The following is a 25266-nucleotide window of genomic DNA, read 5'->3' as shown; positions in this document are numbered from 1 at the left end:
ACTGAGCAAGACACTTAACCCTAAGTTGCTCCAGGGGGGGACTGTCCCTGTTACTACTGATTGTAAGTCGCTCTGGATAAGGGCGTCTGATAAATGCCTTAAATGTAAATGTCAATTGCCATTCCTCTTTGTCATTTAGTTACGTCATTCAGTCAGTTTATCAGCGTCAACCAGCTAGATTCAGCACAACCAGCAACGTATTGGAGTTTCCACCCTACACGTAAAAAGTGCCACCACGTTCCTCACGATGAAAGCCACGCGTGTGTGTGCGTGTGTGCATCCCAGCCTCCGCTGCCGCAGCCCCGCGTCCCGCATCGGTCACTGGGACTCGGTCGCACGTCACTGATATAAACCCGGCGGCGGCGGCGGCATCATCAGCATCATCAGCAGCGGCGGCGGCAGCAGCAGCGGGATCCGCGACCTCGTCTGCGGGACAGTCAGCAGCAGCAGCAGCAGGAAGGGCAGGTAACGTCTCGGACCGACAGGAAATAAGCGAGCGCCGCTTCCTGGAGAGAATTTATGGCCCGAGGCTCCGGCGGCGCGTAATGCGACCGGACAGCGGGTGACCTTGCGATCTGTCCGGCGCAACGTGCTCGGCGCACGGCGGGCTGTGTGTGATCTTTCGGGTTAAAGTGGTAGAGGTGGGGGCCGGGAATGGGGAAAAGGTCGTCAGTTTCTCACCGATACTTTTGGTTTTTTTTTTTTTTTTTTTTTTTTTGCGTGTGGTCACGTGTCGCAGGCTGATTAAAAATCATCAATAAATCATCGCGGCGTTTGCTTACAGCGGGCGCACGAACAAAAGCCTCGAGTGAATTATAGAAGACCACCCCACTGAAAACACTTCTCTTACAATAAATACTCACCGAAATCAGCAGATTGCTGGGAATTTGACTGTTAGAGGCAACTGCAGCGTTATCTCTTAATTCAGGGCATAATGGGACTAAAGCTCAGTCCAAAATCAGTCTGATTGAACTACACCAATATTCGCCAATTTCTAAAAGCATATAGAGCCTCGATTGACACACATATAGGTTTATTACAGATGCAATGTGGTTAAAAGGAAGTATGAGGGGATTTGTAATTGGGTTTGTTAGATTATGACCATTAGATTCATTAGATCCTGTTACAAACTCCAAAAGACACTTGGTGACTGCAGACAAAATGGCCACAACATAAACTAAATGTAAGAGAATTATATGAGTTATATAAATGTGTTCACTTTTTTATACTGAATATTATACAATTACCTGGTGACATAATTGGCTTTCTAACATTACAGTCCACCCGCTGTAATCTTTCCTTTTGTTTTATTTTAGGTTATACAATTATTAGATATTTATGAAATATCTAATAATATGAAGTTACATTAAATGTTTTCTCTAGAATGGTCTGAAAGTATATTACGTATCATGTTCAGTAGTGATGATATCCCCTCACCAAAATACATTGTGTGAACATCTCTCAGATTTCCTGATGTTGTTTTACGACTCCAAAATCTGCGACATGGTGAAACAGTTTACCCTCAGCAACAGTAAGCAGAACGATGTCAGGATGCCAGCAAGTGAAACTATCACAAAACATGACACAGAGGGACTGCAATGACCAAGCAGCACTGCAAGATCCAAACTATCTCACAAATCCAGCGTGAACGATCTGAATCCAAAAAATGTAGAGTCATCCATGGCGGTCATTTAAGTGGAACTGAATGCATGCCATCCGTCTATTGGGGTTGTTGTGACGTTGATTATACTATAGACAACAGCAGTAAAACAGAATCAGATATTCATATTTGTGACTACAAGAAAGTCCTTTAACTGCTGCCGAGCTGGAAAAGACCTAGAAATCAGATAAAAAAATATTTACTCAATTCAGAGGCTGAACCGTGTCACTTGTCCCACCTCCTTTCCTCATTGTCAGTGCTGAGGAAATGCTGGAATTTGAGGATGAAGGGCAGTGAAGGAAGGACAGGAGGAGTGGTGGGGGGGAGGCTAAACCGCTGTTGCATAGCAACAGGAAAGTAGATCAGGACAGGGCGGGGAGGGTGTGCCACGTTTTGCGACAGAGAGAAAGTTGATCTTGGCTGATGGCTGGTGTTTCGATGTCACAAGTGACGTTCAGAGGAGAGGAAATGACAGGAGAGGGACTCAGCGAATATCCTCTGTTTACTGTGCCATTCTCCTGTCTGTCAGCTGGAAACTGCGCTTGTGGTGATAGTGACCCAGCAAGGAGTGAAGGTTTGGTTAAGGGACCAGCAGATAATTGTGCAGAATGCGGCATATGCAGTTCTGGACAAAAATGAACAAATGTTCACCATGGGCCCGTGTCTGTGCATAATAAAATGTTCTGTGTTTTTTTGCCATTTATTTGACAAAATTCTGTTTAAAAACTAAACAAGTTTATATTAAGTCTTATAATAATACATTTTCAACAGTGAAAACGGGATGAAAGTCCACAACAGTGGTTCTCAAGCCCTTACTTGTCATCATGTTGAATAAGGTGGATAAGGTGTATAATCAGAATTAAAAAGTTTTATGAAGTAGTCTTTTATTTTTTCCTCAATATTTAGTTCTTTCTTTCTTTCTTTCTTTCTTTCTTTCTTTCTTTCTTTCTTTCTTTCTTTCTTTCTTTCTTTCTTTCTTTCCATGGCAAGCCTCTACAATAAGTGAAAGTGAAGTGATTGTTATTTGAACCGACAACTGATTACGGGTCTGCTTCCTTACCGGCTAGGCCACCACTGCTCCACAACAATAGGCCACTACTGCCCCAACAGCACATATTGTACATTTGACAATAAATGGCATGAATTCCAAAATCTGAATGTTTCTCATTTTTGGTTATAGAGAGATGGACACATTGCAGCAGAAACAAAACTCTTCCCTCTCAGAGCGATCACCTGGTCCTCTTGGGCTTATCCTTCCCCCAGCACCAGTTCAGAAAGACCCATCCCGGACAAGCGTCCAACCACCTCTGAACACACATCCAGCAGCTGGAAACCTCCAGGCTGCAGATAGAACTCAGGACAGAACTGACCTTGTGAAGAGTGAGAACAGAACCCCCCCAGCAAGCATCAGCCGACCCAGGCCTTCTGCTCTGGGAAGTAATTCCTCCATTAGGTCTTCCAGAAATGCCGAGCAAGTTTCCAAATCCAAGTCATCAATTTCACCCCTAATCCCCGGGCCCATCACACCACCAACAGAGTCCTCGCTGCCAAAGAAAAAGGCCAGTTCTCAAGATCTTCCCAACCCACCGTCCACTGTGCTCCTGCAGGACAGTTACACATCTATGCCAATCATTGTCCCTTCATTGAGTGCTGCTTTCCCAAACCCCACCCTTCAGACAAACACGATTCCCCCGGGTAAAGGCAGCGCTTACTCGAACCCGAATTTTCAACCTGGTCTCACTGTTCCAGAGCCCAGTCCTCGTCCCATTCCTCAGCCCAGCATCTCTACAGAGACGTTAACCCACCTAGCAGGGGGCACAGAGAAGAAAGATAGCAAGCCAAGCAATGATTCAGAGGATTTCAGGTAAGTTCTTATATTGTGTTCTCCATTCCTACCATCCTCTTCATTGCTTTTCACCACATGGATGCTGCCAATTGTTTCTCAACCTAAATATATGATCAGTCAGAAGAGCATAGTCAGAGCTCCCTTTTGTCCTGCAAAGCAAACCTTTAAAAAAAAGATTTATAAACCCTCTCTGACAGCCAAGAGTCACATGCGACAGACTGAATGTGGGTTGTATGCTCTTGGCAGCCATTCCACACAGTTTTCACTAACTGCTGCTCATACTGGCATGAAACACAGAAACCCACAAGGCTGTTTAATATTTTGCTGCTGGTGAGGATCTTCTGAAGCTTAAATAATAAAGATGTGTTTATGTATTTTAACGATTACAGTTTAGCACTAATGGCATATTTTTGTGTGAAATGTGTTTGAACTTTCTTTTTTTTTTTGGTGATATTTGTGTTTCCCTATAATTGCTGTAATTTAACACCCTCCAAACCACCCACTCACAGGGTCCACATTGTCACATGGAACGTGGGATCAGCAATGCCTCCTGATGACATCACTTCCTTGTTTGGACCAAACCCTGGCAGTGGTGATGTAGATATGTTTGTCGTGGGGTGAGGCTCTACCGAGAGGAATGTTGCAAATGGACACAACCACCTCTAATAATTGCTGATTGTGTAGACTTACTGGGTCTTATATGTCAATATCACCTCTAAGTAAGTGTGACCTCCAGTGTTACAAACGGACAGACAACAGATAGACAGACAGCTAGATAAAGATATAGAAAGATAGACAGATAGAGAGAGAGAGACAGACACATAGAGAGCTAGACAGACATGTTGACTTATATACAGTGGGTATGGAAAGCATTTAGACCCCTTAAATCTTCCACTCTTTGTTATATTGCAACCATTTGCTGAAATCATTTAAGTAAATTTTTTCCTCATTAATGTACACACAGTACCCCATATTGAAAGAAAAACACAGAATTGTTGCAGATTTATTAACAAATTATAACTGAAATATCACATGGTCCTAAGTATTCAGACCCTTTGCTCAGAGTCTTTTTGGGAAATACATTTTTCCACCTGAATTTGGGGATCATCTGCCATTCCTCCTTGCAGATCCTCTCCAGTTCTGGCAGGTTGGATGGTAAAGTTTGGCAGACAGACATTTTTAGGTCTCTCCAGAGATGCTCAATTGGGTTTAAGTCAGGGCTCTGGCTGAGCCATTCAAGAAGATGTTTTGAAACCACTCCATTAGTTTAGTTGTATGATTAGGGTCATTGTCTTGTTGGACAGTAAACCTTCAGCCCAGTCAGAGGTCCTGCGCACTCTGGAGAAGGTTTTCATCCAGCTTTCCCTCATTTGCAACCAGTCGTCCTGTCCCTGCAGCAGCAAAACACCCCACAGCATGATGCTGCCACTACTGTTGGGACTGTAGGTGATGAGCAGTGCCTGGTTTTCTCCACACATTCCGCTTAGAATTAAGGCTGAGAATTTTATTTATCACCATCTTGGAGTCCTTTTTTTTTTTTTAAAGCAAACTCCATGCGGGCTTTCGTGTGTCTTGCACTGAGGAGAGGCTACTCTGCCATAAAACTGGTGGAGGGCTGCAGTGATGGTTGACGTTCTACAACTTTCTCCCATCGCCTGATGGCAACTCTGGAGCTAAGCCACAGTGATCATTTGGTTTTTCCTTACCTCTTCTTCCCCAATAGATCGGTTTGGCTGGACAGGCAGCTCAAGGGTGATCAGAAGAAATGGACAGCACCTGAGTTAAATATATGAGTGTCACAGCAAAGGGTCAGAATACTTAAGACCATGTGATATTTCAGGTTTTCTTTTTTAATAAATCTGCAAAATGTCAACAATTCTGTATTTTTCTGTCAATATGGGGTGCTGTGTGTACATTAATGAGGGGAAACAATGAACTTAAATGATTTTAGAAAAAGGCTGCAATATATCAAAGAGTGAAAAATTTAAGGGGGTCTGAATACTTTCTGTACCCACTGTATATGTTTTAAACGTGTCTTCCAGGTTCCAGGAAGTGAACTGCATGATCAACAAACGCCTCAAAGATGTGCTCTTCACTGACCAGTGGAGTGAACTGTGTATGGATACACTCAGTCGCTCTGGATACGTGCTGGTTAGTAACTCCTGAATGTCAAGGACATTTCCTGTGTCACTTTTGGATGTGCAGTTGGGAGTAGATTATGTGTAGAGAGTAAGTCTGTCTATAAACACCAGTATTATCATTCTAAGGAGTTTGAGGCACAAGGCACGGAGGCCAAAAATAAAAAAAGTGGTCTGTGGTGTAGTGACAGGACGAGACATATCAGATGAGTGACAAAGAACTGAAGGAAGGCAAAGCATATATAAAGGGAAACCTATGAAATCACATGGAAGTGTTTTTAAACTGCACCACATACAGTCATGGCCTAAAGAATGATGCAAATACTAATTTTCACAAGGTTTGCTGCATATACTTTTGCATATACTCCAGAATGTAATGAAGGGTGATTAGATGAATTGAATAGTCCATCTTTGCCATGAAAATGAACTTAATCACAAAAGAAAACATTTCAACTGCATTTTGACCCTGCCACAAAAGAACCTGCCAAGATCATTTCAGTGATCCTCACATTAACAGAAGTGAGACTGTTGACATGCACAAGGCTGGAGATCATCCTGTCATGCTGATTGAGTTATAATAGTAGCATAAAATGTTGATGCTTGAAATCATTGTTCTTCCTCTGTAAACCATGTTTGCCTGCAAGGAAACATGTGCAGGTGTCACGCTGGCGAGCTGACGGGGGAGGGAAGTGCAGAGGCGGGACGTACTGGGAAACAAGGATTTATTAATAATAAAAAATAAACACAAATAAACGCGGCTCGGTGGCCGAAAACAGTTTAACTTAAGGAAAGAACATAAACTTGCCCGCAGGCGTGTGGCGATTGCCAGAACTCAAAAACTGGTTCACAACAGAAACCCAAGTTCACGCAGAATCCACGAAAATGTTGGAGCTCCAGAAGGGGCGGAGCTCCAGTCCTTTATAGGCTGTCGGGATTGGGCATAGGTGATAAGACCAGGTGCAGTCAATCCTGACAGAGCCCCCCCCTCCAAGGGCTACGTCCTCGGAGCCCCAGCAGTACCATCAGTGGAGGCGGCGGGGCGGACGGCGGCAACCGGTCCCCACAGGGCTCCTGCCCTGCTGTATCATCCCTTTGGAGGACCCGGTCCCTTGGGCTGGCTCCCCGGCGTAGTAAGGCGTGGCGGCCCTGGTCCCTCGCAGCCCCCCTCGCTGCACGTCCCCGCTGGCAGAGCTTCCAGCTTCCCTCCCTGCACTGCGCAGGGAGGTGGTCCCGGAGCCTCCGGTGACCATTCCAGGCACCCCAGGCTGGTACCTTCTGGGACCATGCAGCCCCTCTCGCTGCATGTCCATGCTGGCAAGGTGGGGACATTGGGGCCTGTCCACCTCGCCGTGGACCAGTGCAGTCAGGTTAGGAACTCCCTCCCTGGGGTTCGGCTCCGCTGCTGGGTCGCCATCTGGTGGACACAAAGAGGGGAAGTGGGGGCGACATACGGACACGCACACACACACAGACAGAGACAAACAGAAGAGAGGGTCATCTGGCTCCCTCTCTGGGCTCTCTGGGACCTCCTCAGATGGTACAGCCAGGATCTCAGGAGGCACGACCTTCTCGCTGCCCACCAGTGCTGGGTCTTCTTGCCCCGGGTTCTGACTGGCGCTGGATGTGGTGGAGGGGCAGAGTTCAATCCCTGGCTCAGGCTCTGGCCGATCAAACTCCGCCTTCAAACTCCGCCTCTCCAGGAAGTCCTGAAAACCCATTCGGTCTGTCTCTCCCTGCAGTATGGGGCTGCACCCCAGCCCCATACTGACCCAGACAGACACGCAATGATGATGGTCCTGTCTCGTGCCAACAGTAAAGCATCCTGAGACAATTCATGTGTGAGGCTGCTTCTCATCCAAGGGAGTGGGATCACTCACAATTTTGCCTAAGAGCACAGCTATGAATGAAGAATGGTAATAAAACATCCTCTAGCAGCAACTTCTCCCAACCATCCAAGAACTGTTTGGTGAAGAACAATGCCTTTTCCAGCATGATGGAGCACCGTGCCATAAGGCCAAAGTGAGAACTAAGTGGCTCGGGGAACAAAACTCCCTGAACCTTAATCCAACTGAGAACAGGATTTGGCCCAGAAGCTGATTGACAGCATGCCAGGGCGAATTGCAAAAAAAAAAAAACAACACAGCAAATATTAACTCTTAACATAAACTTGATGTAATTGTTAATAAAAGCATTTCAAGGTTGCCGGTTCGAATCCCGATCTACCACTGAGGTGCCACTGAGCAAAGCACCGTCCCCACACACTGCTCCCCGGGCGCCTGTCATGGCTGCCCACTGCTCACTCAGGGTGATGGGTTAAATGCAGAGGACAAATTTCACTGTGTGCACTGTGTGCTGTGCTGCTGTGTATCACGTGTGACAATCACTTCACTTTCACTTTCAAACTTAAATTTTTTAAAATCCAATCACCATGTGATTTTTTTTTTACATTCTGTATCTCACAGTTGAAGTGTACCTATGATAAAATTTACAGACCGCACTCATCTTTTTAAGTGAGACAACTTACACAATCGGTGGCTGCCGAATACTTATTTGCCCCACTGTATGTGTAATTAGCGTTCCCTTTATGTACACTTCACCTTACCTAAGTTCTTTGTTGCTTGTCTGACCACGCTACTAGCTACCTTTTGTTTTGGCCCTCATGCCATTCACTTTATGTTTACCCTGAATTAATGTCAATATATTGTGCACTTGTGCATCGTGTTTCATACTCCTTGGCGTGACAAATATCAGTAGCTTATATGCAATATAAGCAAATAAAAGAAATCTCAAAACTGTTAAATGAAACATAGCGACTAGTTCTTTTATTATTTGATTATTTGTCAGAAATAAAATCTGTAATATATAAAATACAATATAATTCATCATGTCTTCTGTTTTACATTCTTTGTCATTCTTCTTGCTTCTGTAGGTGGCATCCCAGCGCATGCATGGTGTACTTCTTCTAGTATTCTCAAAGTTCTGCCACCTGCCATTCCTTAGGGGCATACAGACGCAGAGCACTCGCACCGGCCTTGGAGGCTGCTGGGTGAGACACGCTGCTGGAATTCACATTTACAGCATTGAGCAGATGTCCTTGTCCAGAATGATGCACACCAGTGCTTTGTAGTCCACATCTGATCTGTATACCTATATAGCTAGGCTTAAACCAACAACTGCTGTTTAAGTTACATACCATCACAAACAAAAATGCAAAGAACCTTACATTTTTTCACTTTACGCTATTATTATTAGGTACTTTATTATTATTATCACAATATCATACCATATTATTATTGTATTAGTATTATCATATTATATACATATATATATATTTTTTTTTTTTTCATATTGCTGCTACTTGTCTACACTCGACCAGCACTGGATTATGGGTCATCGCACAATGTCCTTGGTCGGATTGTGTGTTGTTTTAAATAGTTTTTTGCACACTGTGAATCCCAGAATCTCTCTGTGTATTTGTACATGGTGAGGGTAACAGGAAGTTGTTTCCGCCACTTAGGAGCCAGAACTAAAAAGAGTCTGGATGCATGTCTTGTTCTTCTTTCGATGAGAGGAGGCTCAAGATGAGAAGAGGTTGATACTCTGAGTGACCTGCTGTTTAATGATTAGTGTGTGAAAAATTTAAAGGTTTTACTCTCCATTTAGTTTTTTTCTGCAGAATATTTACTCATTGTGCTCAATGTTTTGATTTGTGCATCTTCAAATTAATGAGTTAAAATCATCTATTAAATATCTCTCACTTTTGGCTTTCTCTCAGGGTAATAAAGGGGGGGTGAGTGCGAGAATGATGGTATTTGGCCATGCGGTCTGCTTCTTGAACTGCCACCTGCCTGCCCACATGCGGAACCTGGAGCAGCGGATGGAGGACTTCGAGAGCATCTTGCAACAGCAGCAATTTGAAGGCGGGACAGCCACTGGAGTGTTGGATCATGAGTGAGTGATTGTAGAATAATTTTGTAGAATAATTTTGGTAAGAAACATGTTATTCATCATAATACATTTTTTTGCAGTGTGGTCTTTTGGTTTGGGGACCTGAACTTTCGTATTGAAGATTATGATATTCATGTGGTGAAGAGTGCTATTGACAGCAATAAGCTGCCACTTCTGTGGGAACGGGACCAGGTCTGGAATTTAATCCCAGCAAAACAATCACATAAATATACAAATTACCCGTGCATATATACAAATTAACTGTGCATATTTCATTCATGGTTCTCCTATAATTTCTAACAACAAACATTTAGTATATAGTGTTATAAATAGGATACCTTTAGTATTAAAAATGGATGGCAAAAACTTAATTTCTTATCAGATTATGTGGTAATGTCATGCTCGCAAGCTTCTAGATGTTGTAGCTTTAGTTTATGACATAACTTTTTTTCTTATATTTGGATATTTATCAAAGAAACTGGACCCGTGATAATCATGCTCCATATTGCATGAGTGCAGAGAATATTATTAAAATATTTGCAGATGGGTGGCACCTTTAATACCACACCTATTGTGATTGTAATAAGTACAAGGAATGGCAAGAAAATGAATCATGTTGCTAATTTTGTGCTTTTCTCCTATGACTAAAGCTTAATATAGCTAAAAAGAGTGAACGTATCCTGGAGGGGTTTGTGGAGAGTCCCCTCAACTTTGCCCCAACTTATAAGTTTGATGTGGGCACAAACACATATGATACAAGGTACAAAATTCTTGTAAAAGAAAAAAATTATAATTTTCTTTAAATCCATAATACACTCAATACAATGCTCAGTAAACATTAACATTTGGCATTCATTAACATTTATTTATTTCTTTATTTATTTGCTTGTGAAGTGCAAAGAAGAGAAAGCCAGCATGGACAGATCGTATTCTGTGGCGTCTTCGTCGGACTGGCTCTCCTGTGCCATCGCATAATGCTACACTGCAGCGTGGTCTCACGTCCTGGTTGGGTGGTGTTACCAGGGTGACCCAGCAGTCCTACCGCAGTCACATGGGCTTTACTGTTAGTGACCACAAGCCAGTGTCTGCTGTCTTCTCATTGCAAGTATGGAACTCATTTGTATAATTATGCTCTAAAATGCAATTGTTTTAACGTTAATTATTTTGTAATACTAAATATAGCTTCATTTTATGTCATGGATGATTATATGTCTTCTTTAATATGTATATAATCTTCTGCCAAATCTTGTTAAATGAACTCTGACCAAAATTTGAAGCTACAATATTATCATTCACATTTGGCCATGCACATACACCTTTGCCCAATAGACAATATTAGCTTAATTTAGTATTATTAGCTTAATTTATTTTCCTTGTATCCTTTTTCCCCAGTTCCCTTTCAAAATTGATAGTCCACTGGTAACTCTGGAAGTTGAGAAGGAGTGGACAAAGGCCTCCGATGCTTCAGTGCAATTCAATGTAACCTCCAGCTATCAACGGAGCTCTTGGGATTGGGTTGGACTCTACAGGGTAAGTTTAAATTATATTACATTGTATAAATATATCATAGATGCTCTGACATGTTCCATGAAATTCAGAGACAGTTTGTGTGCATTAAAACTACATAAACATGACCATAAACTCTGCATAGGTAAAATCTCAATTTCTTGAAATGGAGATTTGTTTCACCACTCTCTCACAAACTTGCTAGGAGATCTGCACTGCTTACAATGTGCCACATTCATTATTGAGCTGTTAGGAAACACCCGAGGTTAATTAAGGTGCGGATAAAACTTTCTGGCTGGGGGTCATGAAGTTCTACAACTGGTAACACTAGGTGACATATCCTCCTTTTGAGCTGACTGAATTTGCACAGCCAGCCCTGCAGTTCTCTTAATGGTCACAGGATGGTAGTAAAGTGTTAAACGACTAATTTTATACACACAGAGCTGCATGGATTGTCAACCAAAGACTGGAACAAAAGAAAACCATTATTTTCCAAAACAGAAAGTGACCTGTGATGCAAACTAAAAATATATTGTTGGATGTTTGAATTACAGATTTGGTCTTATAAAGGCTAGAGTCCTTTGCTTTACATATGATTTAAGAATGTGAATGATCTGGATCTAAAAAAGAATTAAGTAGATAACAGTGATCCATATGTTGTTGTTTTTTTTATTTCACTGCTTGAAGTTATGTGTAATAATACCTAGAATGCGGCACAAGAAAATGGCACATGAGTGCGTTTTCACCCCATCCTGTCCCACTCTTTCCACCCTCATGACCAAAATCTATTACAATTAACTGTTGTTACAATGATTCGTTGTACATTTTATGCATCTACAGTCCCCTGATAAATAGCAAAACTGGCTTCCATCACTCAGTAGTAACATGGCAATCCTGTGACCTACGGGATTCATGAAAAAGAAAACCTTTCATGTAGTCCAGACTTTCTCCAGTTCCGGAAGGATTCGTTCTTCACACACAGGACATGATGTTCACAGTTTAGCCTCAGATATGGATCTTTACCAGGTATGGTTCAGACCAGTGTGGTCTGAACACAAACCAATTATGCATATTGCAAAATAATAACCACAGCAGAGAAAACTGCTAATGTTCTTAACATTCATAATAACTTGAAATATCTAATATGGAGTGTTAAGACTAAGTATTAAAACAGGCTCACAAATCCTGTATCGGCAATGTAATCAACATAAACCCACTCATCGTTGGTTTTTCCCTCGTTGCTTATCGCCTTTGTTACTGATTGACTCTGCCTCACAATGATTTGCTCCTGCCTATTTCTCACTTTGGACCTGAACTATTCTTCTGCCTCGCCCTCGGATCTATCGGCCCTTCCGACCATTCTACTACCAGCCTCCTTTTGCTTCAAGTACGGAACCGTAACCACTGTCTGTATTCCCATACCGTGTGCCTGAACTGCTCCTCGCCACAGACAAAGAATCAAGATGGCAGCCGGATGTCATCATCCACATCTGGGGGTCATCGTCTCAGGCGTCTGCACAAACGTCTGTAAATGTGTCAGTGGAGACAGGACCATGACAAGCAGTTTAAATGGACAGATTCAACTCACAACAGACCTCAATCTTGGTCCACCAAAGACGTTCTAAGCACATGCTCATTGTCATATCCAGATGTTGTTTTTTGAAAATAGACGTATGAGTGCTGAAGTTGAAGAGATGGGGTGTCAGCCTGTTAGCGCTCAGACTATATGCCACACACTGCATCAAATTGGTCTACATGGCTGTCATCCTAAAAGGAAATGTTTTCTAAAGATGACAACAGTTGAGAACAGAAGAGCCCAAGAAAGCCCACAAAGAGTTTGCTGAGGAGAAGCAGACTAAGGACACGGACACTGGAACCGTGACATAAATAAACCTGTATGTTTCAGATGGTTAATTCTGCCACCACTGGGGAACTGCAGTCATTGAGGGAACCATGAATAAATGCAGAGCATGATCCTCCCTTTCCAACATGATAACAACCCAAAACACACCTCCGAGACGACCCGAGACGACCAGGGTAAAGGTGCCAGACCAGGGCATCTTCAAACAGAAGGCATAGGAACGCACAGTCTCTAACATCCACCAGCTCTGTGAGGTGGTCATGGAGGAGTGGAAGAAGATTCCAGTGGCAACCTGTGAATCTCTAGTGAACTCTGTGCCCAGTAGAGTTAATGCAGTGCTGGAAAAAAAACTATTGACACTTTTGGCACAATTTGGACATTTTGTTACCAGCACTTTAGACATTAATGGCGGTGAGTTTATTTAGTTTGAGGGGATAGCAAATTTACAAGCTGTACATTGACTACATTGTATCAAAGTGTTATACCTTCAATGTTGCCCCATGGAAAGATATAATAAAATATTTACAAAAATATTGTATGATATTGTATGATTTTATGTGTTTAGAAGCAGATTATGACAAAATAAACAAAAGCAGTAATCACCAATTAACAGTGACAAACAGAAAGTACTTAAATCAAATCACACAAAAAATGATGAGCACTGAAATTCTTCCCAGGAATCTGCAACTAAATGTCCAACATGCCTTGGCTGGCTGGTTCTTGCCTGTGACGTTATTACTCATGGGGATTGACATATGCATGTGATCAGCCTGTGAAAAGAGCTTGAGGCTCTTGTGGGTGTATTGATTTGATTATTTTCATTTCCATGTTTTGGTATTCTGATTCTGAATTTTCTTCTATTTTTCAGGTAGGATTTAAACATCACAAAGATTATGTTGCTTATGTATGGGCCAAATCTGAAGTGTGTCAGGTATGACTCAAAGGACAAACCCAATTGTATGCAACACAAGTAATTTGCTGCATGTTCAATATGTGATGTCTAAGAGTCCAAGAACACTGCTCTTAAAGGTACTAATATTGATCCAAACCCCCTGGTACCGTTTTCAAACATGGCTTCTCATACTGTCTTGGATAGTCAGAAAATGATAGAAATAAAGTCAAGAAAGCTTTCTTCATCCAATATCTCACAAACAGAAAAATAAATGAAGCACTCCTAGGTTTGTGAAAAGAAAGGACTTGCCTTTTCGTCTTGTGATGAATTAACCTTTCCTGTCTTTGTATGTCTGTTGCCTAGGTGACCTTTCCAGAGGAAGATTTGCCTAGAGAATTAGGGGAATACATTCTGGGTTTCTACAGCAGCAATATGAATAGCATTGTGGCAATAACAGAACCCTTCCAGGTTGTGAACTTTACACTTTTCTCCATGTTCTTTAACTATTTTAAGTACATTCATTTTTAGGTAAAATGTCTGACAATGCCCCAGTTTTGAGAGTGCATGAAAATTTCTGAAATTCAGCTCTGCATTTGTGTGTGTAGCCATACCCCAAAAAAATTGGCACTCATTAATTCCCACCTTAAAAGCAGATTGAAATCAATTTAATGGGTATTTCACAAACACATTTTCATCAGTTTTCATCAACTTTCCATTGAATCAGTTAATTGTTTAGCCACTTATATTAAGCAATTGGTTAGAGAGCTCTGCTTTAGTAGTGCAGTGGGCATTTGGTTGGTCTTGGCAGCCATTTTCTCTCTAGTGCCACCTGGCATAAAATGGAGGTGACATTTGCTGTGTGAGATACCACTGTATATAGAACGTTCTAGAAGCAGTATGCTGACAGTTTACCAAAATATTATTAAAACCATAACCAACCATAACGGGGCAGTGGTGGCCTAGCGGTTAAGGAAGTGGTCCCGTAATCAGAAGGTTGCCGGTTCGAATCCCGATCCACCAAGGTGCCACTGAGGTGCCAGTGAGCAAAGCACCGTCCCCACTCACTGCTCCCCGGGCGCCTGTAATGGCTGTCCACTGCTCACTCAGGGTGATGGGTTAAATGCAGAGGACAAATTTCACTGTGTGCACCGTGTGCTGTGCTGCTGTGTATCACATGTGACAATCACTTCACTTCATCAATAAGACAACAATTATTACGTAGAGTGTATTATTTGAAAGAATATTATTTCAGCCTTTGTTTGTTTTGGCCAATCATGTGTAATTGTGAATTAAGCACATTCTCAAAATGGTTTGTTATATAGCTCAACAGGTATAATGTTTGGTGATTTTGAAATTACGTATAATAGAAAATGTAAAATGTGAAAGTACAGTTTATAAGTTATTAAAGAGTAAATAATGTGGTTATATTACAAAGGTCTTGTTAAATCTAGCTGGTACTAGGCTGATGTAATAGCTGTGTGGTAAGAATTATTGGTTCTTGTTGGAAGGTGCAGCTTCCTGTCTGCAGCCCTCCATCAGCCCGCAGTGAAAGCTCTGATGTAAGCTCTGAGGATGACAGTACACTGGTCCTGCTGGCTCCCAGCTCTTCACGGAGCCCCAGTCCAGGCACAAACGCAGGCAAGCGTCAGCAGCGGCACCGCAACCGCCACCACAGCTGCCACCGGAGCCGCAGCCCAGCTGTAGCCTCCACACCCTTGCCCTCTCTTCAGAGCCTCAGCCTGTGTCCGCGGCCTCGTGACGCTCATGTGCAAAGTCCATCTCCCTGCACGGCGCGCTCCACACACACCAGCGGAGTTGCCAAGAAGGAGCGTTTGGTTTGGCAGGAAAGCACTCCATCCCCAACCTCCTCCCTCAGCCCACTTAGCCCGCGTAGCCCTGTCTCTCCTGGCAGCGGGGTCAGTGCACCAGAGGCTCTAATTGTTGCCATTCTGGGTGAGCACAGGCCTATTCCACCTGCTGCCGGTACCACAGGAGCCAAGGCTACAGGCACTGCGGCCGAGTCAGGCCACTGCTGTCCTTAGCTGCCACAAGAATGCTCAGAACTAAAGACTCGTAGCTATTGTGTGCCCTAAATGAATTTGGAATATATTGCTATATATTTTTAAGGACATACATCAAATATATGCAATATATTGAAATGTACAAAATAAATATATATTAATATAGTATATTTTTTCTGGAAGGCAAAAGCCTCTTTAGATGTTGCTGCTTTGACCTGTAACTGTTTTGCACTTTTGAGAAGTGTTAGCGTCACCAGCCGTGCTCCAAGCCATGGATCAGTTTAAACTAATCTCATTTATCTGAGTATGATTAGACTGTCTGGGCTTCAGTTTGTAAACCCAGGAAGGGCTTGAAACACTTTGTCTGAATGGCGTGAGGTGAAAAACTAGGAGACATTTATTAAGCTCTTTATTTAGTGATGACAGACAGCATATTCTAAAACACTGACTGGGGCTCTTGTGTGTGTTTGTGTGTGAGTTCCTTTGAAGAAGGCATTTTGCCATATGACTGCAGAGCAAATTTGCTTGTTTGACATAGTCACATGGCTTTATGACTTAACTGAAATAACAAAACACATGTCTGTGTGTCACTGTGTTTCACCAGAGCTGAATGTGCAATCATGACTGTTCACCTCACATCAATGGCTAGAGTGAGCTTTAGTATTTACACTATTTTTTGCAAGGGTTGTGTAAAAGCCTGCTGTTGACTTTGTGGCAGTGTTGTGTGTGTGTGCGGTAAGTCTGTACAGGAGTGGGTGAAAATGGTACGTTCTGTGGCGAGCATTTACTGAATAAAATGACCAAACCTTAGATCTGTGTTTCAGCATCTTTTTAACCATTCTTTGTGCCATTGGCAACTAGCATGATGATAAAAGATTGAACCTCTTCAAATCTATCTAAAACAGATATCAAAAATATTTCTGTTACAAATCACAGGCAGGTGAAGTGAATAAATATTGGCTATCTAATTACATTTGTAATTGTCCAGGGCAATTGGTGATGAGTCCTTTCTTGAAGCACGACATTGATATGGACCGCATTGGGATACTAGGTGACTGGTTGAGACCCTTCCACCTTTGTTGGGAGCTCCCAGTATGCACTTGTTTGTACCTAACAAAAGTGGACCAAGCAACTGAACAACCTTTATGCGTGTTGATGCGTTTATGACGGTGATCATAGAAAGGTGTCAAAACAGCACCACAGACCAGTCACAGTGTCCACGCTGACACCATCAAAACCGACTTATGTAACAAGAAGTTATGGCTTAATGAATCAAGAAGGTTAGTCATTCATGTCAGCTCAATGCCTCATGTCACACGACTCTTTATCAGAATGATGCCACTGTAAAATTAGTTCAGAAATAAGGAACATGTCAGAGTTCATGTCACCAGTTCATTGGATTGAATACTTCTAGGAAATACTTGGTAAAACAAATCTGATCCATGAAGAGCTCATCTGACATGAAGTTTGATGGGTCAGATTTGTCTGAGGAGGGCATGTTTATTTTAAAAGGGATTATTTCAATAAAGATGTGTTGTGATGCATATATATGACCCTTATATTCTAATCAAACCAAACTGTCCATTCTTGATGTTTTACAATAACCTGTGATCATAACCAAGATCAAGTAGATGAGATGAGGAAGGAAGGGAGGAAGTCACACAACCAAGTTACAGCATGTGTTACTAACACAGAACAGTGTAGCAATGCACCACAAACGCCTTAAAATAACTAGAACACTACATGACCATGATGGGGTCTAACAGCAACACCACACAGTGCTCTGTGTCACAGTGATATCCATGTGTTATTCATGTGTTACATAACATTAAAGTCACACTGTCACTGTGACAAAGTGGCCACGTTTAAGAGCCTGAAGGGCGGGGAAGAGAACCACACACAGATTTGTTGAGTTTGATTGGAGGGTGTTGGAGGGAGTGGCAGGAGTGAGAAGAGGTTATACAAGGTTGAGCAGATTATAAGAAAGTAAAAACATGCAGTAACCTGCTCCTGTTTGAATTATACTGTTAAACATTATATGCTATAGGTAATCTTGCTGAGCCTGAGAAAACTTCCCAGCCACACAAAAAAGCTTCAACTCTCATGGTCCTGCTCAACATGGTTTTGGAAATTGCAGCTTTGTAGCATGATCTTGTAGTATAAGTAAATATTGTAGCTTGATCTCTAATGTAATGATTTGCAAGTAACAAACCAGCTTCAACTCTGATGGTCCTGCTCAAGTCACAGATCTACGTCATAATAAAAGTCCAGAATGCACTGAAGAATTTTTATTCAAACACTAGAGTTACATTTCAAGCTGGGATGCCGGTCTGGTTTTAAGACTGGTACCTGGTTAACCAAAAGGCAACACCCATTATATTCATCAGTGTATTCTGAATAAATTAAGTGACTAATTTTTGACCAATGTGAATTTAATTGCAAAGATACTGTGTACATAATGACAAATGTCCACTCAACAATTTCCAGATAAAATCCAAATTACTGCCTGAAACACAGTGAGCAGGAAAATCACGACCAGCAAGATTCCTTTGCATTTTTAAAACCAAAATTAGTTCAGGTATTTACTTTGTTTGATGAATGTGCTGATGCATGTTGGTGCAGCAGGTCAAGCTTTGGCAGCTGGATACTGAAGACCCACACGTTCAGTTCGTGCAAAGAAATTCTGCAGTCATGATGCCAACACGAACCGCCTCTTTCAGTTCTGAAACAAATAAAGGCTTGGTGACAATTTCTTATTTGCTTTGCAAAGCCCGTGCAGCAAGGCCATCCCTAAGAGCCTTAACATAAGAACATGGTTTCACCTGAATGTAAAATCCCGCACAGCGGCCAGTACAGAGCAGGTGTGTGTAGACGCATGGATGCAAGCTCCTCTGAGGTTAATGGGGGAATTGGCATCAAGTTTTGGACTAGTGTAGTCGGCCTGTAAGGGACCAGTATTTCTGGTTCGTTGGTGGAATTTCAGTAGGTTTGTGGCCACTAAAATGTCCCGTTTACCATGCGTGGGTTTATAGAAATCAGCAGAGTACCTAAAGGGTACCTAGTGGGCAACACACTCGCCTATGAACCAGAAATCCCAGGTTCAAATCCCACTTCCATTGTGTCCCTGAGCAAGACACTTAATCCTAAATTGCTCCAGGGGAGGACTGTCCCTTTAACTACTGACTGTAAGTCGCTCTGGATAAGGGCGTCTGATAAATGCCGTAAATGTAAAGGGGCTTAAGGCCCAACTTCCATTAATCAACGACGTGTGATTTAAAAAGTCCACCGGTGAAGATATCACGCAGTCATGTGTTCTCATGCTGACTTTGCTGGCCACATTTGATCGGTTTGGTTTATCGCGAGTATTGACAATCTAAAGCCCTAAAAAAAAAAAAACGCACAGCGCGGCTTGCAGAAACCTGCCCCGGTGTTTTCGACATCTCTGCCCCCGGCGTGTCACCCTCGACGGACAGGAATCGCCGTGAGCGGGCTGAGAATTCATTGGTTTGAAGTGTATGGTAATCTGGCGCGCCTCCGTTACGTCAGAGACGCCGAACAAAACGAGGGCGGATCCTGGCAGCGGCTCGCCGGCGTCGACCAGATATAAGCGGCGGGGCAGCGCCGAGGCACCGGGACTCAGTCGGCAACGCGTTCACGTCGCTTCAGCGCGTCAGTAACGTTTGGCAGGAATTCAGCGGGAGTTGCGGTTTCCGTCGGTCGCTCCGTTAAATAGTGGGACGCTGCTGAAGGCGAATTGTCTGAAGATGAACGGCCAGGTGAACGGTTTCCATAACTCCATCATCGACGAAGATTGCTTTTTGTTCACGTCGGAGTCTGTTGGAGAAGGGCACCCAGGTGCGCGTAAGAATTAAGAGGAACTGACCTGTTTTATAAGGGGAAAATGTGTAAAGCTTCTGTAGCACAAGGTCATATTAGCTTAGCCTAAGTTAGCATGAAATGTAATTACAGCCGTTAATGGACGTACGACAGTTTTGTACAATTTATTTTAAATTTTTTACAAATGCTTAAAGCCCCTTTTCCACCTTGCCGTGTATTTGTAGAACTCGCAGGCTGATGTTCGTGGCGTTTCGGCCCGGAACGTGGCTGGATTTGCCAGGCCGCCGGACGCACGCGGTGGGAACGAGGCCGCGTGCGCGCTTCGGTCAGCGCCCGGGCGGTCTCGCCGAGGAAACTAGCCTGCGTCGCGGCTTTTTTTTTTTTACCACGGTCCACGGCGGCAATTGATCGTCATCGATTCGTAAATGTTGTATCGCGACGCGATCAAAGCATTTGTGACGCGTGGGGGGCCGTTTACCAGGCCGAAATTTAACGGGACGCTCTCGGTTAGCCGTCCTGCTAGCTGGAGGTATGACGCCGGCTACCGGATACACCATTTATTTATGGATTCCGCTTGTACGGCGGCGGTGCGCTGAAGTTTAATTACGTAATGATTTCAGCCATCTTGATTTGTAGTACAGCAGTTTATTCGCATCTGTTTTTTTTTCTCTCTCCTTCGTTGTGCACATTGGGAACAATGTAAACAAGTGCACTTCTGTCGTACCTGTTCCTATTTACGCAGTGCGCCTTCCACAAACCTTGATTCACTCACGTGGCCCGAGTTGTCTTATTTGCATGTGAAGGTGGCTTTTACTTTAAGCTCCAGGGACAGTGAGTAAGCGTGAGCACGCCGGGCCGGATAATCTTGTATTCAGCATCTCCGCTCTAAATATAGGAGCCTGGCCACTCCATGGGCCTGAGCGTTCGGGAGACAGCTGGTGACGTGCAGCCTTCTGCGCTTTCCTCCGTTCACACCGCAGTACAGCGCAGTTGGCAACTGTTCCTCCTTCTGAAGCCTCACATGAGGCCATGTTCAGTTGGTGGTTCTCAGTAATACCTCTTGACATTATTTTTTATTTCTTTTCAACAGATAAAATTTGTGACCAGATCAGTGATGCTGTGCTTGACGCCCACCTCAAGCAGGACCCTGATGCCAAAGTGGCTTGTGGTGAGATCTGCGATCGAGAGTCCCATCTCTTTTTAACGATGTCTCTTTCTGGTTTCTGACCTTTTATTTGATTTCCTCATCATTATCTACAGAGACTGTAGCCAAGACTGGCATGATCTTGCTGGCTGGCGAGGTTACTTCCCGTGCTTCTGTTGACTACCAAAAGGTTGTAAGGGAGACAATCAAGCATATTGGATATGATGATTCCTCTAAAGGTAAATCACAATCAAGAAATTAGTCTGGGAAAGACTAGTGCATTTCTATAGATTAAGTTAAACCTAAACTGCTCTTACTTAGGTTTTGACTACAAGACCTGTAATGTGTTGGTGGCCCTGGAGCAGCAATCACCTGACATTGCCCAGGGTGTTCACCTGGACCGCAGCGAGGAGGATGTTGGTGCCGGGGACCAGGTGAGGAAGTGCATGCATGCACCTTGTCTCAGAAATAAAATTCATATGTAACAATTTAATCAGTGTTCATTTTGTAGCATGTATGAAATCACAGATATAAATATCCGGTAAATGGTACTGTTGTGGTTCTAAGCTAGTTATACACTAAAATAGTAACTTTATTTGCATTAGCCACTGAGGTTTAACTGAATTGTAGCACTTGAATGAGTGTTAATCTGAATCTATTTATTTATTTATTTGTTTATTTATTTTTTAGGGGGGGGTCATGATTTGATAATGTACTAAATTTAGGCCTAATTAATCTTGTTGTGACTGCAATCCAGGGCCTCATGTTTGGTTATGCCACCGATGAGACTGAAGAATCCATGCCGCTCACAATTGTCCTAGCCCACAAGCTCAATGCAAAGATGGCTGAACTGCGTCGCAATGGCACCCTCCCCTGGTTGCGCCCAGACTCAAAAACTCAGGTGAGTGTTTACTAAGACTTTCATTTAAACTAATATTTTACAAAAAATTGTTAAACCCTTCAGTAGTCCACCTTCATAATCACGATGATAATAATAATATGAAACTAGCTTGCTCTTAGCCATAAATCTCCTGGTTTTGGGACATCTATAGACAACACCTGGGGCATTTGTGGCCTAGCGGTTAAAGAAGCGGCCCCATAATCAGAAGGTTGCCTGCTCGTGGCTGCCCACTGCTTACTAAGGGTGAAGCCGGTGACTCATTTTGTTGTGTGCACCGTGTGCTGTGCTGCGCAATGACAGTCACTTCACTTTCATTAATGTCACTTAATTTAATGTCAAATCTTTTTGTATTTCCAGGTGACTGTGCAGTACAGGCAGGATCGTGGGGCCATGTTGCCTATTCGTGTGCACACTATTGTCGTGTCTGTGCAGCATGATGAGGTTGTGTGCCTGGACGAGATGCGTGACTCTCTGAAGGAGAAGGTTGTGAAAGCTGTGGTGCCCAGTGTCTACTTGGATGATGACACCATTTATCACCTGCAGCCTAGTGGACGCTTCGTCATCGGTGGCCCACAGGTGAGGTACAATCTTGTGAAGAGCTGTAGCTGTGATTTAGTCATCATTATTTATAATGGGCATGTTTGTTTTATCTACCTGATCAAGTGTAAAAAGGAAACACAATAAAATGTGCCATGATGCGTCTTTGTGAAACTTGCTGCTTTTCAGGGGGATGCTGGTCTGACTGGACGAAAGATCATTGTGGATACATATGGTGGGTGGGGAGCCCATGGCGGCGGTGCCTTCTCTGGGAAGGATTACACAAAGGTGGACCGGTCTGCAGCCTATGCAGCCCGCTGGGTTGCCAAGTCTCTGGTTAAGGCCCGTCTGTGCAAGCGTGTACTTGTCCAGGTAAGTTACATTTTTGTGCGTCTAATTAATAAGTGACGAGCAGAGATTGTGTACTGTGAAGTTACATTAAGAGAAGTTTCCATTTTCCTCATCAGTTATTAGGTGTAACCTTTTATATTCAATATCTTTTAGGGGAAACAAATATGTTACATAATTAGACCTTTCCTTGTGTTCAGGTGTCCTATGCCATTGGTGTTTCCCATCCTCTGTCCATCTCAATCTTCCATTATGGGACCTCTCAGAGGAGCGAACGGGAGCTGTTGGACATTGTCAAACGGAACTTTGACCTCCGACCTGGGGTCATAGTCAGGTAGCGTCTGGCCGTGGTAACCTTTTTGTAGACCTGTTCACCAATCTTCCATTTCCTGTACGTATGTGGGTCTTGGTTGAGATGCATTTGTGCACAAAGGCATGTTTTTTAATGATTATAATAATAGTTTAGTGGCAGGGTGTGAGCACCCCTTTTTTATTTATTTTTTGTTTATTAATGTTGCCAAGTGTGAAAGGCTGCATGTATCCATACTATCCCAGATTCTCTTGAAAGGTGATTAGTTCAAAATAAATCTTCTCCTCTCACCCTTTAAGTCTGTGTTTTCCAGGGATCTGGACCTAAAGAAGCCCATCTACCAGAAGACCGCTGCCTACGGCCATTTTGGCCGTGAGTCCTTTCCTTGGGAAGTTCCCAAAAAGCTCAAATATTAAAACCTGTGATCTTTCCCACCTCCTCTCCAGGGCTGTAGGTGTATACTACAGAGAAGCCTACTGACTCAGGAAGGAGTCTGGCGGGAGAAAAATGAAGTACCAAACCCTGATAAACTACTTTACCCTTTCTCTTTCCCATTCTGTTCATGGCACCTTTGTCTGTCTTGTATATGCATATGTATTCCCCCACCTTCCATTTCCTTACCTTACCCGAGAAGATCTGCCCTTAGGGACACTCATGGCCTGCTGTCATCTGCTTTACTACTGTATGGCGTTATGCTTGACACCCCCCTACCACACAATCCCTTTTCCTCTTCCCTTTCTGCTTGGTTAGTTGTAGAGTGGATTGGATTGCCCAATGGAGGACAGATATGACCTTGTCAGTTGCTGGCTTGAGCTTTAGACCCCTTTTACAATTAAAATAAGTTCTCCCAAAGATAATCAATTTAGCCATTGCGTTGGCTTAGAAATACATTTCACCATGCATTTCTAATTTCAAATCTCGCATAGTCACCCTATTGCGTACTTAACAAATGAAAGGGAGCCTTGGCTACAGTTTCCCTGCAAAATGGCCACATCCTTTCTGACGTGTTACAGAGAAGTCAGAAGCTGCTACTCCCACCCCCAACTCTACTCCTGGTGGTTTTATTTTGCAGGGTTTTTACTGTGGACTTGTTTCCCTCCCTTACCTCTTCAGCGTCTGTCTCCGCTCTTCCTCACTTGAAGGTGATTCCAAATTAAACCCTGTTGTAGGTCAGTAAAAATTTGGCATACTGATTGACCACGGTATTGGCACAGCACTCCCCCTTTGCCAGCCATCAGTACGTGTTGGGCGTAGCTACAGAGAAGCCCTAATGTGCTCATGGTTTGTGTGGGGCCAGCCTTTACTCACCTTGCTACTTGAATGATTTACCTGTATTACTTGGCAGGCCTTCCTTACCTAGTGTTGGGCATACATACAGAAAAGCCCGGACTGGGTTAGTTGTGGCAGGCCATTTTTATTTAAGTGCAAAATGAATGAACTTAAAATATCTATATTTTTGGTGCGATTTTCATTTAGTTTCCACTCCATGGCAGTCTATAGGAAAAAGCTGTGGTTTCTGCTTCACTTTCTTTCTTTTTTTTTTTTCTTTTTTTTTTTGACACTGACCACATGCATTTATTTAATCCTTTTCTTTTTTCCTTTTTTTTTTTTTTTTCCCCCCTGCTTATGATCTCAAGGAAAGAAGCAAAAGTTGGCTGGTGTTGTACAGAGAAACCAGCCTTGTTTACATGCTCTGTCCTGTGGGTCATTTCTCATTTTATCTCCTTCAGTTCCTTTTAAACCGTTTTTATTTCATACAACTAATGAAATTTAATAGATTGGTTCCTGAATGAGTAAAGTGCCTTTATTTATTATTATTATAATTTTTTTTTTTTTTTTTATCCTTATGTCATTCCTTGACCCCCCCCCCCCTTCCTCTTTCAAATGGTTCCTCAGACCTCTTTTTAAGATCTCTTGATTCTAAAATGATCATGTCCCGTGCAAGTAATTTGAATAAAAAGTCTGTCCTCTAATAGTGTAATGTTTTGTTTTCAACTCATTTTTCCTCCACAACTTCTGCATTTCTGAACCCTTACATATAAGTAATACAGCTTTGTAAATATTAATACATTAAGACCTAATCACTTGCTCATATTTGAAGACTTGCATTGCAAAATCTCCATTGAGCTTTACACAAATGGGCTGCCTAATTATCACAGCACATAAAGGGCATTAAATGTAATGTCTGGAAATATCATACTGGGTTTGGCACTGGGTTTGGGTTTTGCTTCAGAACATCCTGCTTAGCACTGTTCATGTGGCATAATGTCCCATAACTACGTTTTTTTTTTTTTTTTTTTTTTTTTTTTTTTTCTTC

The 25266-nt window shown here is 42.8% G+C and overlaps 2 protein-coding genes across 4 annotated transcripts; both read left to right on the top strand.

Annotated features, from left to right (window-relative positions):
* Positions 1 to 228: 228 nt before the first annotated feature.
* On the top strand, positions 229 to 16682 carry inpp5ja (inositol polyphosphate-5-phosphatase Ja). Of its 3 annotated transcripts, XM_028987991.1 has the most exons (13): positions 229 to 465; positions 2841 to 3524; positions 4016 to 4123; positions 5549 to 5657; positions 8574 to 8690; positions 9420 to 9595; positions 9673 to 9784; positions 10243 to 10352; positions 10487 to 10697; positions 10985 to 11122; positions 13828 to 13890; positions 14215 to 14319; positions 15360 to 16682. In XM_028987991.1, exons 2-13 carry the CDS (start codon positions 2845 to 2847, stop codon positions 15891 to 15893), a joined length of 2463 nt encoding a protein of 820 aa, XP_028843824.1. In that variant the 5' UTR covers positions 229 to 465; positions 2841 to 2844; the 3' UTR covers positions 15894 to 16682. The 3 variants fall into 3 exon arrangements, with proteins under 3 accessions (XP_028843824.1, XP_028843814.1, XP_028843805.1); XM_028987981.1 differs by lacking the exon at positions 229 to 465 and having other exon boundaries at positions 2650 to 3524; positions 15366 to 16682; XM_028987972.1 differs by lacking the exon at positions 229 to 465 and having other exon boundaries at positions 2650 to 3524.
* A 2719-nt stretch (positions 16683 to 19401) lies between these two features.
* On the top strand, positions 19402 to 24500 carry mat2aa (methionine adenosyltransferase 2Aa). Its single transcript, XM_028982310.1, has 9 exons — positions 19402 to 19727; positions 20800 to 20877; positions 20970 to 21092; positions 21175 to 21287; positions 21611 to 21754; positions 22112 to 22330; positions 22481 to 22663; positions 22840 to 22973; positions 23263 to 24500. The coding sequence occupies exons 1-9, from the start codon at positions 19637 to 19639 to the stop codon at positions 23363 to 23365; spliced, it is 1188 nt and encodes a 395-aa protein (XP_028838143.1). The 5' UTR covers positions 19402 to 19636; the 3' UTR covers positions 23366 to 24500.
* Positions 24501 to 25266: the final 766 nt, after the last annotated feature.

Source organism: Denticeps clupeoides, chromosome 1 (assembly GCF_900700375.1).
Source record: "Denticeps clupeoides chromosome 1, fDenClu1.1, whole genome shotgun sequence".
NCBI lineage: Eukaryota > Metazoa > Chordata > Actinopteri > Clupeiformes > Denticipitidae > Denticeps > Denticeps clupeoides.
The sequence above is the reverse complement of the archived record's forward strand: the minus strand, read 5'-3'. Positions and strand labels throughout refer to the sequence as shown.